The sequence below is a fragment of the Rhizophagus irregularis genome, chromosome 3, assembly GCF_026210795.1.
Source record: "Rhizophagus irregularis chromosome 3, complete sequence".
Taxonomy (NCBI): Eukaryota; Fungi; Glomeromycota; class Glomeromycetes; order Glomerales; family Glomeraceae; genus Rhizophagus; species Rhizophagus irregularis.
Genome location: NC_089431.1, coordinates 2,149,979 through 2,164,837, shown reverse-complemented (window position 1 = coordinate 2,164,837; position 14,859 = coordinate 2,149,979). Strand labels below are relative to the sequence as shown.

Below are 14,859 nucleotides of genomic sequence, written 5' to 3'. Positions count from 1 at the left end.
TGCTTCGATCCATTTTACCACATTCGATTTTTCAGACTGCTTGAAAACTCTGGAAAAATTCTGGCTTCCCCTTGTGGACGTTATCTTATGAATTGGTCTGATCTTCGGTACCTTGGTATCGTTGGCCGTAAAGGACAAATCCCTATTTGGTTTAATTTTATTAAAAATAATTTTCTTTCTTCTTCTTTTTCTTCTTTATTTTTGCCTTTGTATTTTATTAATTCTTCTTTTACTTTAGCTTCACCTTGTTTATTAGATCATACTGTTAAAGATTATCATTTTTATCCTCAATGGGCTATTAATTTTAATTCTGCCACTCAAACTTTATCTGTTAGTCATGTGTGTATCACCTACAAGAAACAAAATTCTGCTATCATGTCTCATTGGCTTACTGTATTTACTCTGGCCGATAAACTATCCTATAATCCTTGCCCTGGTTGTTCTTTTAATATACCTGCTCTATCCAAGAAATCTGCAATTAAACAGCGCTGTAATAGTGAAAAATGTTTTTTCAATGTCAGTTTATCTGAAACGGTGGGTTATCCTACCAGAAATGCTAAAGTATTTGCGGCTTATCTTCCTATAACTTTATCTACTTCATGGAGTTATGCTACTTCTTTGGCCCTTGTACATTTGACAAAATTGTCATAGCCTGCTTCCTCCGCCCTTTCCTCTCCTTCCACAACAAGGATAGAAGATGATGCTTTACCTCTTTCTGTGCATACCATGTATACCGATGGTTCATTCTTTTCTGCTAAGGACTCTTCTCCTCCTTCTATGACTTCTGCTTGGCTTGCTCTTGATGATAATGAATTTATACCTGACTCTTCATCTTTGTGCCTCCCTTCATGCTTTCCTTCAGCCTTGCGTTCTGATTGTAGTCAGCTAATCTCGCTATGGGCACGCTTTGTTGATGCTTCATCTTCTTTGGCTTTCTATTCGACAACTTATTATGGATCGTAATCTTAAAATCGATTTGATTAAAGTCCCTGCTCATGGCGATGACATCTACAATATACAAGCGGATTTTCTGGCCAAAGATGCTCATTCATCTTTACAACCTACCTTTTCACCTTTGACGTTCTGTCATGCTCCATGTCTATTGACTTTTAATTCTTTGCCTATTGACATGAATATTCGTCATTTCCTACGCTCCATAGTGGATGCTCGTGCTCTTTTGTCATTTTGCTCTATGGCGCGATTTACTGCACTTAGCTCCCCTGCACTCTTTGACTGGGCCGGTATACATTTTTGCCTTTTGCAGATTAAAGGTTTCGCTTCGCATAAAAATGGTCATCCTGAATTCTGGATCTTCTGTATCAAACTTCTCTTGGATATGTTGCCTACTTTGACTACTTTACAACGACGCATGCCTCATTTGTATTCTCTGGATTGGTTTTGTCCGCAATGCAACTCTGCTCCTGAAGACTTGAACCATCTTTGGACTTGTCTTTATATCCTACCTGATCTCAATCCATGTTTAACACATCGTTCTGAAGTTATTAAATTTAGAGACTCCTGCTTATCTTCGTTCTTGTCCTTGAAGTCCTTGGATATTTCTTTCCAAACTGGATTCTCTACTTTAGATTGTTGGGACTACGATACCCTTCTCCGTCCTGTCTTTGGCTCACTAGAGGATTGTAAACTGCGCATTTAACGACATTTCTGAAGCAGTATTTTCCTCTCTCTGTTATCTACAAAACTATTTCTCCTCTTCTTAATGAAATTTGGTTATGTCGGAATGTTTTTTTCCATGCTTGGGAAGAGTCACAAGGTATCTCGGCTGCTTCCAAATTACGTGGCCCATCTTCGCAATCTTCATCTATTACTATTTCTTCACAATTTCACAACTCTTCTTTGGCGATAGTTTCTCAGAATTCCTGGATTTCTTGGATATCCTCTTCTATAATTCGGGGTGGATCATGATCTCGCACTTGGATTTTCTGCGCCGCTTAACAGTTCAACCTCTTAAGATTTCTTTCTGGTAACAGGCTGGATTTTTGGAAGTTGGATAGTTGACTCACACTGGCCTTCGGGTAAAGTTGGGGTATGCGATTCTGTAATAGTTTAGTTTTTCTTTGCTTTAATATTATTTTAGTTTAGATTTCTTTACTTGTATGAGTCGTGAAGCTACTCTTTTATTTTTTATTAGTTTATTTTCTTATTTTTGTAATATTGTTCAATTGTATTTTCAAAAGTTAAATATAAATAAAAGATAAAGTCAAAAGACTGTTTGCACAGGAAAAGGATAAAACTACCACCATTCGATTCGTCTCAGTGAGACGATTCTAACAAGCTATGATAGATCTTTGTACGATTATTAGATGCCAAGTTATTTAATATATTCTTTATATAACTGTGATTATAAACGGTTCTTTTTAATATAAGATTTTTGAGGATAGGTGTGATAGTGACTATAGATAGATTGTGACTATATAGGATAGATTTTAATAATAAAGTGTTTTGAACATTCAACTGGTGTGACTATATAGTAGAATGTGACTATAACGGGAGTGACTATAGAGGGAGTTGACTGTATATATATACAAATATCAGACTCTTAGAGTCAAAATAGTTTTGAACTCATTTACCCTTCTCCAATTTAACAAGTTCTGGATGACTGACCTGGAAGGTATACCTGTAAGATAGTTTCCCGCAAGTTGGACTTTACGAGAAAGAAAACAACGTGAAAAGTTCTAAGCTGTAAACTAACAACATTTTTAACAATGTGTGGTGCTAGCACGTTTAAAATTATACAAACAAGCAAAGGAAAGAGGAAACTTGTAGGCTATTTTGAGAATTGGGAGGCCACACTCAAGGCCTTAGATATTCCTCAAGTTTTCCTTATTACTAATAAAGAGTTGAAATGGTGTCAACACTCCGTTCCTATCTTGAAGAAACAGCACATGTTGAAGGCTAAAAATATTCCGAACAAGAAGTCTGGTGGTACTGGACAAAGTTCGAATAGTAATCAGCCTAAGAAAAAGGATAAGAAGTCCTCGACCAAAGCTGCTAAGAATAATAACCAGTTGATGAACCCAAATTCTCAGAAGAAGGCAAAGAATTTCTCAAAGAGTAAGGGTGTAATAAAGGTAACAATGAGATTTTAGCAGAGATTTTTAACTTTATTACGTAAATTAATTATTAATTAGAATATAGTGCATTCTTAGCTGCAGAATTTTTTATATTTTATTTTCTCTATATGCCCGTTGGCTATAGAGGTAGTTGATTCCTTTATTTTTACCCAGTGCATATGGGTTAGACTAGGCGGCGTAGGTATAGCTCTACTCTTTATCCAAGGATGAGGTCTGGTGGCAAGGGATTTAAGCTCCTAGTGCTGGATGCACTTTAACAAAAATAAATAAATAAATTTAATAATAAAAATGCCCAATAATTATAAATGAAGACTCTAATAATGACACCACTCAAAATTAATCTAAAAAATATTGAACTTTCTTTAATTCCAAATGCACTGCTACTTGGAAACAGTTGGATTAGGTTTTACTTTGATCTTCAATACCACCAACCATAAAAGAAAAATACAAGAAATGGGAAAAGATAAGAAAGGGATCTAACTGACCATCACTCATATGCTTAGATATTAAAAACTGCTGTGATCAAAATTTTATAGGAATTTTAGTAAAAGATCTTTTATTAAATTATCATAAAAACGTTACGAAACATTTTTTTAAATAAATTAATTGCCGATCTGCATGGGTGCGGCTGTTCAATGTATCACACACTTGATTGGCCGATCTACATAATTACGGCAAATTTTTTTTTTAAAAAAAAAATTCTTTTTTTTATTCTTGGAAATGGAGACAGATAAGTGTCTCCAAAATTAATTTTTTTTTGTTTTTTTTATGTAAGAATGTTTATTAACATTCTTTTACTTCCTTTTTTTTATAGATTTCGGCCGGAACTTGAAAATGGAGACTGGTGAGTATTTTTAAAAGGAGGAAGCGAGTTTTTTTGGGATTTTCTTATGTAAGAACGTTTATTAACGTTCTTTTACTTTTTTCCTTTTTGTAGATTTCAGCCTAGAAGCTTGAAAATGAGGATCAGTAAGTGTTTTTAAAGGGGAAAGCAGGAGGAGATTTTTTTGTTTTTCTTTATGTAAGAACATTTATTAACATTCTTTTACTTTTTTTTTGTAGATTTCAGCCTAGAGACCGGTGGTGAGTATTTTCAAAGGGGGGAAGCGGACTTTTTAATCTTTCTTTATATAAGAACGTTTATTAATGTTCTTTTATTTCTATTTTTTTGTAGATTTCGGCCTGGAACTCAAATGGGAACTGGTGAGTATTTTTAAAAAAGGGAAGTTGGGTTTTTTTTATTTTATTTATGCAAGAACGTTTATTAACATTCTTTTACTACTTTTTTTTGTAGATTTTAGCCTGGAATCTGGAAATAAAGACCGGTGGTGAGTATTTTCAAAGGGGAGAAGCGATTTTTTAATTTTTCTTTATGTAAGAACATTTATTAACGTTCTTTTATTTCTATTTTTTTTGTAGATTTCAGCCCGGAATTCAAATGGGGACTGGTGAGTATTTTTAAAAAGGGGAAATAGGTTTTTTTATTTTATTTATGCAAGAACGTTTATTAACATTCTTTTACTGTAGATTTTAGCCTGGAATCTGGAAATAGAGACCGGTGGTAAGTATTTTCAAAGGGGAGAAGCAATTTTTTAATTTTTTTTTATGTAAGAACGCTTATTAACGTTCTTTTATTTCTATTTTTTTGTAGATTTCAACCCAGAACTCAAATAGGGACTGGTGAGTATTTTTAAAAAGGGGAAATGGGGGGTTTTTTATTTTATTTATGCAAGAACGTTTATTAACGTTCTTTTACTACTTTTTTTTGTAGATTTTAGCCTGGAATCCGGAAATAGAGACCGGTGGTAAGTATTTTCAAAGGGGAGAAGCGATTTTTTAATTTTTCTTTATGTAAAAATGTTTATTAACGTTCTTTTACTTTTTTTGTAGGTCTAATCAAATTTTAATAAAATTTAATTTAATACTAATAAAAAATGGCTTTAATATCATAAACAAATTACATTATTTATCAAAATAAATTACGTTTATAAAAATAAATTGCCTGTCAAAATACATTCGCAACGTGAAAAGTTCAGTAAATCAGTTCAGTAAAATTTACCGAAACTGATACTAAAAGTATCAGTTCAGTAATTCGGTTCAGTAAATCGCAAAACTGATACCGAAACTGAAATTACTGAAACTGATCGGTAAATTTACTGAAAGGTTCAGTTCGGTAAATCAGAATACCAAAACTGTTCCGATACCAAAACCAATTGGTTTGGTTCGGTAATTACCAAAACCGATCGGAACCCTAGTTTTAAGGATATGATTGAAAAGGATAATTTTAATGCTCACCCTGGGTGAAAATTACCTGGTCATATTTTACGTTTCAAAAATAATAAATAACATATATATTATATAATTTACATTAATAAATCTCGTTTATAACAACAAATAATGTTTTAATTAGTATTTGAATTACATTAAGAATTACATCAAAAATATCTGTTGTTCTCCTCTCCGATTATAATTTTCTAGAACTATGGAAGTATAGTATAATACCTCTATATTTCCCATCCCTAGCATTTGGACTAATGATTAGGTTTTCCGCATAACAGACACCTATGTTGACTCTTTGCCACTTGATAATTTGGATTATTTAGGTTTTCTTGTATTGGGACCCATTTTTTTGATAATTCCATAGTGCTCTTCAATCTTTTCTTTAAGGGAGCAACTCGTATTTTAGTAACATTAGGATTAGTAATCTGCCCAATTAAGTGCTGTTGTAAAGTTGTAAAGGAATAATTATATTGCTAGTATCTTGTCTTGATTGATCTTCTGTATAATTATTCACTTTTAAATTATTATTAGTATAATCATTTCTTTCTGATTGTTTTTCATATTTGGCTGCAATAAAATCTTTTAGTATCTTAATTAATTCTTCATTGGTTTTGTTTCCAAAGCAATATTTATAGCAGTTTTTGCTGTAGAAAATGCAACTCCAAATCGATTTCTTTTGGAATTATTTTGGTGCATAATTTCATTAGGTTGAATATATTCTACTTCTTGAAAATAACACAAACTTTGAAGAGTAAAGTTTTTTGAGGTAGTGGCACTAATAATGTTGAAGTATCTACAGGTTCTATTGCAGAAAGAACTGGTGAATTTTCAAAACTGCAATTTAAATTAGTTATGTTATCTTTGTACCACATATGCGCGAATTGGACTTTTTTCTATAATATCGTCATATGTGATATGTGAGAAATACTTATTTATTTGTATGTGATTATTACGTTATCCTCGTGACAACACGTGTTGTAATACATGAAAATAGTATGAAAACATATTATGATAAATATAACACGGCCCAACTAACAATTTTCTTTCTTTCTATTTTGACAACTCTTTTTCCAAAGTTAATCATACTCCGATCATATTCATAGTCTCATCTTTGAGTGAACTCAAAAAAGGAAAGTAAACGTACTCTAAAAAAGGAAAAACAAGTAAATTTAAAATTTCATGAATTTCTATTTATGTTAATTACATTTTCACCTTAATGAAGCCAATATTAATAACAATATATTATATTTTAGAATACATTTAATAAGCACAAAATATTACAAGAGAATAGAATTTAACCTGCTTTTTTATAATAACCCCTATATTATGATGACATTGATAAACCCAGATTTTATAACTTTTCCGATACAAGAAACTACAAACGAAGATTTAATTTTAGTAAATGATAGTAGTACAAATCATACATTTTTTCATAATTACCCTTCCAATCCACATATTCATGCTGTTCGGGTGTTTGGTGGCAAAAATTATTTACAATCATATAAAATTATATCTCTTGGAAGATATCCTACAAAAGTGAAATATACTAAAAAAGAAAAAGGATAGCTCATAAGATTCCAGATAATTATCAAGTAGAAACAATGTTAAATGGATTAACAGTTTTATGTAAAACACAGTATCAATTTTCGCGTAAAGTTACTGTTAAATATACCATTGAACGGGTGGATGAAAATGGTCAAAAAGAATCAAGATACAGTTTATCATCAGCTGGGGCTGCAAGTTCCTTATTTCTAAACGTAAGTTTAACAATTTTTACAATTGAATTATATTTTTCTTTTTTTTTTAACAAGAGCGCAAAATATGAATTATGTTTTTCCAAGTAGTAACGCTATTTTATATTTATAGGAAATATGCAATAAGCCTACTTCACGTGTTTTTGGTACAATACTTTTCAGGTTTGACATAAGTTTTCTGCAACAACTTCGTGAAACAATTGCCCAACAATCACCTATTACACCAGCTAATCGCAAACAACCCTTTAATGAACTTACATCAAGATCACAAAAAAATAAGCAAATTTCAATGGTTGGAAAAGATATTGCAGCACAAACTATGAAAATTCTTAAAGAAAATAGATTTACATCTACATCTGAAGAAATTATTACAACTGTTGAATCAATAATACTTAGGATTAATGGTGAAATTGTTGAATTACATTTTGATTTTAATAATGCAGCTGATGATGACATTAAATATTTAGATTCAATTGTTCGTGCATGTGATGAAACATTAATTTCACGTGATGGGTATCACAGATTAGCACAAGCTATTCCTAATTTAACAAGAGAACATGTAATTGAAAAACGCGAAATGAAATTACAAAATCAATGAAAATACTTGTTCCCTTAATATTTGTAGTATTGCTATTAATAATTATGGAGATGAGAGTCAGCAAAATATAGTAAAGTAGAATTTGATGATGAAAAAGTGGGAAATGGTGCTTACCATTCTATTACATCTCTATTAGATATTATAGTTCCAATCTTGGCTACTTCAACATCTCCTGTATTAAAAATTGGTAATAAAATTAATATAAGAATAAGTGGAGATGGAAGAAATGTGGGGCGCAAGCAAAAACATGTTATGCTTACTATGTGCATTATTAATGAAGGTGAAATGGTTTTGAATCCTACACATCAATACAGGTAATATTAGTATATTTTTTAATTTATGATTTATGATTTATAAATTAATTATTAATTTAAAGTTTTTTTATTACAGCATTTGCTTATATATAGGAAAAGAATCTTATGATTCCTTGTCTACAGTATCAGCCATATTTTCACAAGAACTTGAACAATTAAAAACAAATGGATATAAGGCTTCAAATAATACAATTTGGCCAGTTGAATTTTTTTTTCAGGTGATTGGAAATTTGTAGTCTTAGCCTTAGGAATTAATGCACCGACATCCAATTATTTCTGTTTATATTGTGATTGCCATAAAGATCAACGATATAACATGGATTTAGTATGGGTAAATTCAAGAAATACACATGGTATATAAAATGTATTTTTGTTATTTTTTAATAAATAGTTATATGATTTTTTTTCATTGTATACTTAATTATTTTAACAATAATTGAAAATTATTATAGGATGCAAAAACACAATGCTTTTTCAAGCAATTGATCAAAATAATTGGATCCCTGATGAGTTGCATCTCATGTTACGAATTTCTGATGTACTCTTTCAATGTGCAGCCAATGATAATTACAGATGAAAAGACTTCACATTCATTTTGAATTCTATCTGCCTACTACAAAAAATGGAAAATGGGAGTGGACATCTCTTATGGGTCCTGACAAGAAAAAAATACTGAAAGAATTTCAAGTGGCACATCTTTTTGGATGACAATCTACAAAAGGACAAGAAATTGAACAGCTTTGGCATGAATTTTATCAGCTTTACAAAATAATTCGCCAAAATCAATAACAGATTTGGAAATTGACCAGTTTGAAGCTGACGCAAAACAGTGGATTCATAATTTTTGTCGTCCTACTATTGGTACTATGAATAGTGCTAATCAGCAACAGGGAATGTATTTGTGCACAGATGTCTCCCCATACATGCATGTGTTCGCTCAACATGTTCCCCAATTTATGCGATATTTGAATCAAAAAGGAATGGTATTACGATATTTTTCAACATCAAGTATTGAAAAAAAAAATCACTAACAGGTAAATTTGTCAAATGATTAATAAAAATTATATATAATTAATTTTAATAATCATTTAGGTGTGATTATTCTTTGGAGGAACTAAAATGGGTGGGGTAAATCAAAAAAACCTGTAGTTCATGATATTTTATATTATGAAAACCGGCAATTGTATTATCAAATGCAAGATACACCAATTAGGTATACAAGAAAATCAATTGAAGTTAAAACTTAATTATTTTTTTTTAATGATAACAGCTTTATGTATTTGTCATGAGAATACCAGATAAAATAATATTTAATCAATTTTCGCAAATCATTTTTGGCCGGTTGATCTAATGGATTAATAGATAAATAATCCATTAAATTATCTGGCCGATCCATTTTTTTACGTTTGTATTTTTAACATAAAAATGCATATCATCAAAAACAGATTTTTTTAATAAAAAATAATGCATTTTTCTTAATATTTTGATTTTTTTAACTACATGTAATACTTTTATATTTTATTGTTTTATTTATTGATATCATTGAAATAATAATTATTAAACAATAATTGTTCAAAAGAAAAAAATTCAGCAGACATTTTTATATTTGTGTAATAAAATTTAATAAAGGGGATTATTTTTTTAAAAAAAAATTATTATGCAGAAATTTTCGTTTCGGGAAAGAGTTACAGATTTATTTAATAATCAAAATATTAGAGAAGTTAGAAGGGTTCGTAAAGAATTACATGACTGGGATCATTATTTTAAAGAACCATTGAGTAGTGAGCATTACAAAGCTAGATGTCATTACTGTAATCAAAACTGGTTTAAAGAAAAACCAGAAATTTTGAAGTCACATTTAGCATTGTATTGTAAAGATGTTCCACTGTATATTAAAACAGAATATATGGAAATGCTGGCTGTTGGAACTACATTTACTATGAATAGAAAACAAAAAACAGATTCTGATTCATCAGCTGAGCTTACTGCGGATAGAAAAGATAAAATCGATCAAGCACTTATACGGTTTTTTATTTGCTGTGGAATACCATTTTCAACCATTGGTCATCCTTATTTTATTAATTTTGTTCAAAGTCTCTGTTTTGTTTATGGTCTTCCTAAAAGAACAACCATATCAACAACTTTCTTAAATCATGAAACTGCTATAATTTTAAATAAAATCAAAGAAGAACCCAAATATGAAAAAAATTTAACATTAGGTAATTTTTTTTTTTTTTTTTTTAATGATTTATATATGCTTTATTGATATGTAGTTTATATACCATACAAACAAATTATCATAAGCTATATCCACCCAGTAGGATGCAATCATCAAAATATGGATAAGAATAAATATAGAATAAAAAATAATTAGTGTTGTATCTATTGATTATAAAAATAATTAATATTATGTCTATTGATTATATTATAGAAATTGTTGTTATTATTATAAATATTATTATTATTATTATTTTTTTTTTCCCTCCCTTTTTCCTTTCAAATTTGGTAAATTTATGTATAACTCCAATTTAAGTTTAATTATACTGTTGCTAAATCAATTATATATAGCATTTTGATAATATGAGATTTTCATTTTTTAAGTTTTTAAGCTGTACTGAATCCAATTCCAATGATGTATCACTAAACTCTACCATTTGATCTTCCTGTGAATTTGTTATATTATTCTTCTTTGATTGTTGTTTATTCTGTTTTAATTGCTTGATCTGTTGATGAGGGGATTTAAAATAACGATCCATATTTTCAGATTCATTTAATTTGTCTTTTTTCCAATATTTTTAGCCTTTTCCCATGCATTAGTAGTATTACATCTAGGCAACCAAATTAGTTCCTTAAAGTGCATGATGAAGGAATCCAAAAGTGATGCCAAAAATAAAATGTTTTTTGACTCTGAGAATCCAAATATTTGTTTTGATATTTTGGAAAAATTAGTGTCAATCTTAGCTTCCAAGGCCAGTGAGCAAAAATCAAAAAATTTTTTATCATCATGTTGTGTTCCTAGTATCACTGGTCAAAAACTAATCAGATATGTACCTGATATGTGTAGTATTAATGCTGAAAATCGGGTACCTGATATGTGTAAGATATGTGTAAATATATATATCATATACATATCAGGTACTGATATGTATATGATATGTAAATGATATATAGACGATATATATATTTACACATATCTTACACATATCAGGTACCCGATTTTCAGCATTAATACTACACATATCAGGTACATATCTGATACATATCTGCTACCTAATATATTAGTTTTTGACCAGTAACTCTCTCCTGAATTTTTCAATAACGAAAATTTTCGACGAAAATAATTTTTATTATTTTTAAAAAAATAATACTAGCTACTAATAAATATTTTATATTTTATATATTCCCAACTCAAAGCCCTCTACTATGTCTGGTAACTATGCCAAGAGAGGCCGTGGAAGTCATAACCCTAACAGTAGGAAAGCTTCCCGTCAAGAACAAAAAAATAATAACAACTCCGATAATTCAAGCTCCGATGGTGAAAACACTATCCAGCAGAAACGTAATCGTACGATTACCGAAAATTCTATGGAAGAAGACTACGTTGCCGATGACCAGACGGCTGACGTTGGAGTAGATGGACCTTCCTCTTCTCCTCAACAAAATATCTCTGGCGAAAATACTTTGGCCTCCTCCCTGAAAAAATCTGCTGCGCCAACTGCGCCCAGTCACGTCGCGTCTTCTGGAAATGTGGACGCGTCCATGCATGCACCTTCAAACAAAGACTTGCAACAACCCCCTAACGCGTCGCCCAATTTGGATACTAGTGGTGCTCCTGATGGCGATCAAACCCCAGATCCAGTGGTGACCTTTGCCATAACCAGAGATGATTTTCAGGCTGCGGCTGCGCCGAATGCTGCCCCTGAATCACTCAAGAAATTCCCTACCAATAAAGCCCTTATTGAGGCTGTGAATAACCTTTTCTTAGAAACGTACGAGTCATTCACTGGAAAAGCTCGTATGACAGGTTCTGGTGAGGCTAAACGCCTCGTTATCCACTTCCATACCGCTGAAGCACGCGAACTGTGCGTTGGTTCCTCTCATCCTGAGTTCCCTGACTTGATTTTTCATGCCCATGACCCTCGCCAACTCCGATCCAATGAAGATCTCCGGGCTATCCAAGTTACCGATATCCCTTTCTTTATCAAAAAGGACAACCTCATGGCCTATTTCAAAAAATTTGGTAATATTACCTCTTGTCGCCTCTTCTCCAGGCCTAATGCTAAAGTCCAGCAAGCCCGTATTGTGTATGATCACGCCGATTCAATTGCTCGTTTTACCGACCAATGGGCTGTTTACTGTTTCTCCACCTGTCTCCGAATTACTCCATGTTTCTATACTGTGGATCAAAAGGCTGCGCGCCGTCAATACGTTGCCACCCTCACTCAACTTCCTCCCAATGTTAAGGATATCAACTTGGCTCCTCTTACACGCGATCTTGGTGCAAAAGCTGTCAATGTTCCTCTTTCTTTAAATTCCTACAAACCCAAAAGATGGGCCTATGTCACCTTCAACTCCCAAGAAACCATGGATGCTGCTATGGAACAGACTGTTAGCTTCCAAGGCAAAGTGCTTTTCTGGTCCTCCCCCGATAATACTAATAAACTTTGTCACAGATGTGGCAAACTAGGTTGTGCTCCTAATTTTTGCCCACTCAAACAAACCAGAGGTAGAAGCCGCACTCGCGACCCTGTTGCAAAACTCAAAGAACGATTCAATGTTAATCAACCTCGCTCCAATTCTAATATTGCCAATGCACGCTCTCGCTCTCGATCTCGCTCCAAATCTAAAGATCGATCTGCTTCCAATTCTGGACGAGCCAATAACGCTTCCCATGACCGCACTAATGATGTTAATAGTAATCATAACAAACCCCCTCCCAATACTTCTCAACGTGCCCGCCATAATAGTAAAGAACGATCTGTCTCCTTTCCTCCTCCTCTCGTTCTACAGCACGTCCCTTACCCCGACAAACTCCTAACTCTGCATTATCTCCTGATGATGCTAACAACATTCTAAACCTTTTACGAGAATTACAATGTGAAGTTGCTAACTTTCACAAACGCATCTCCGCTCTTGAACTTGCTGACCAACGGATGACTCGTATTGAATCACACCTTGGCCTTGATCCACTCCCTATACCCGATGAACCTGAACCGGACCTCATGCAAGAAGATGCCCCTGTAACTCATGTTCCTCTTAATATTCTGTCTTCCGCTAAATCTTCGCTGCCTCCCAAAAGTATTTTAATGCGACCTTCGCCTACATTCACTGTTGTTCCTGACACATCACCTCCTTCTTCTCACCTTTCTCCAAATGCTCCTCCTTTTACTCCCATCTCCTCCACACAAGAAGAAATTAATGATCTCAAAAATAGTCGTGTCGCTATTGAAAGTAAATTGGACCAACTTACTGGTCATATCAAGCAATTCATTGGCTCCCTTGGTGGCGCTCCCCTGGAACAAGCTGATTCGGCTTCTTCCAATTAATTTCTTTCTTCAAATTTTAACTCCCCGACTGTTTATATCATTGTGTTTTAATGTCGGACAATAATTTTAATTATGATACCTTTGTACGAAACCCTCCCAACCCTGACAATGTTACTGAAATTTTTTCGCATGAATCGTTATTTTCCTCTTCCAGTAACACTTCCCCTATCCCCAATTCATTTAATATTTCTTCCTTTAATGTTAATGGCCTTAAAATGTATGGTCAGACTAAATTAGAAGAAATTTCTACTTTCTTTTCCTTAAAACATATTTCCTTTGGTGGTATCGTGGATACCCATCTTCACCCTAAACAAATGAAGTTTTTATCCAAACGTATTTCTAATTATACTGTGTTCTCTTCTAATTTGGATACTTCTAAACAAATTCTCTCTTCTGGTGGTGTTTCTCTTTTTATAGAAAATTCCCTTGCTTCACATGTTCAAGATTTTAAATCCTATTCTTCACGGTTACTTTCTGTTGATTTATATTTCAAAGGCAATATTAAATTGCGTATATTTGTTATTTATATCCCTCCCCCTGCTGAAAGTGTTCTGCGCACTGATACTATTGATTTGCTCATTCAACAACTTACCCTTACTAAACATGCTGGCTTTTACCATGCTGTTTGTGGCGATTTTAATATGCATTTAGACAAATATTACCCTATTTACTTCAATCAACCTCAAGTTGCTTCAAAACAAATTCACCGATTATTTTTTCATCTCCTCTCTCACGGATATGAAGACTATACTCCTATTAATCTTTCCGACTCCTTAGGTACCTTTCATCACAATGACCACATTACTCGAGTTGATTATGTATGGTCCTGCCCTCTTCTCAAAGGATTTGCTCTTACTGCTTGCATTTTTAATGCTCAAGATGTTTGCACATCTGATCATAACCCCGTCATAACATACTATGATATGTCTTTACTTTTTGCCTCTACCAAATTGGCTCGCGCTCGACAACTTAAGCGCCGAACCCGTCGCGTCTTCAAATTTGATTCTGTAACTGAAATTCAATGGACGGAATTTGCTGATAAAGCTGATGCTTTATGTGACGTCTCACCTTCAACCTTTTCCTCCTGGCATATCAATCAAATGTGCGAATATCTCCAATCACGAATTCTTAAAGCTGCCAACGCTACACTACCTTCTTCCACTGTTGGCAATAATTATACTCCTAAGGTTCCTAAAGATCTGGAAATTTTAACCCAACATTATCGGTTTTTAAATCGCCTTATGCATTCAATACGTTTATTGCGCAAATATC

The 14,859-nt window shown here is 32.7% G+C and overlaps 2 protein-coding genes across 2 annotated transcripts; both read left to right on the top strand.

Moving 5' to 3' along the window:
• Window positions 1-6,976: 6,976 nt before the first annotated feature.
• On the top strand, window positions 6,977-7,727 carry OCT59_020530 (uncharacterized protein; the record flags this gene model as incomplete). Its single annotated transcript, XM_066149250.1, has 2 exons — window positions 6,977-7,132; window positions 7,242-7,727. 2 exons carry the CDS (start codon window positions 6,977-6,979, stop codon window positions 7,725-7,727), a joined length of 642 nt encoding a protein of 213 aa, XP_065990177.1.
• A 1,971-nt stretch (window positions 7,728-9,698) lies between these two features.
• Window positions 9,699-10,415, top strand: OCT59_020529 (uncharacterized protein; the record flags this gene model as incomplete). The annotated part of the gene is made up of 2 exons (XM_066149249.1): window positions 9,699-10,260; window positions 10,315-10,415. The coding sequence occupies 2 exons, from the start codon at window positions 9,699-9,701 to the stop codon at window positions 10,413-10,415; spliced, it is 663 nt and encodes a 220-aa protein (XP_065990176.1).
• Window positions 10,416-14,859: the final 4,444 nt, after the last annotated feature.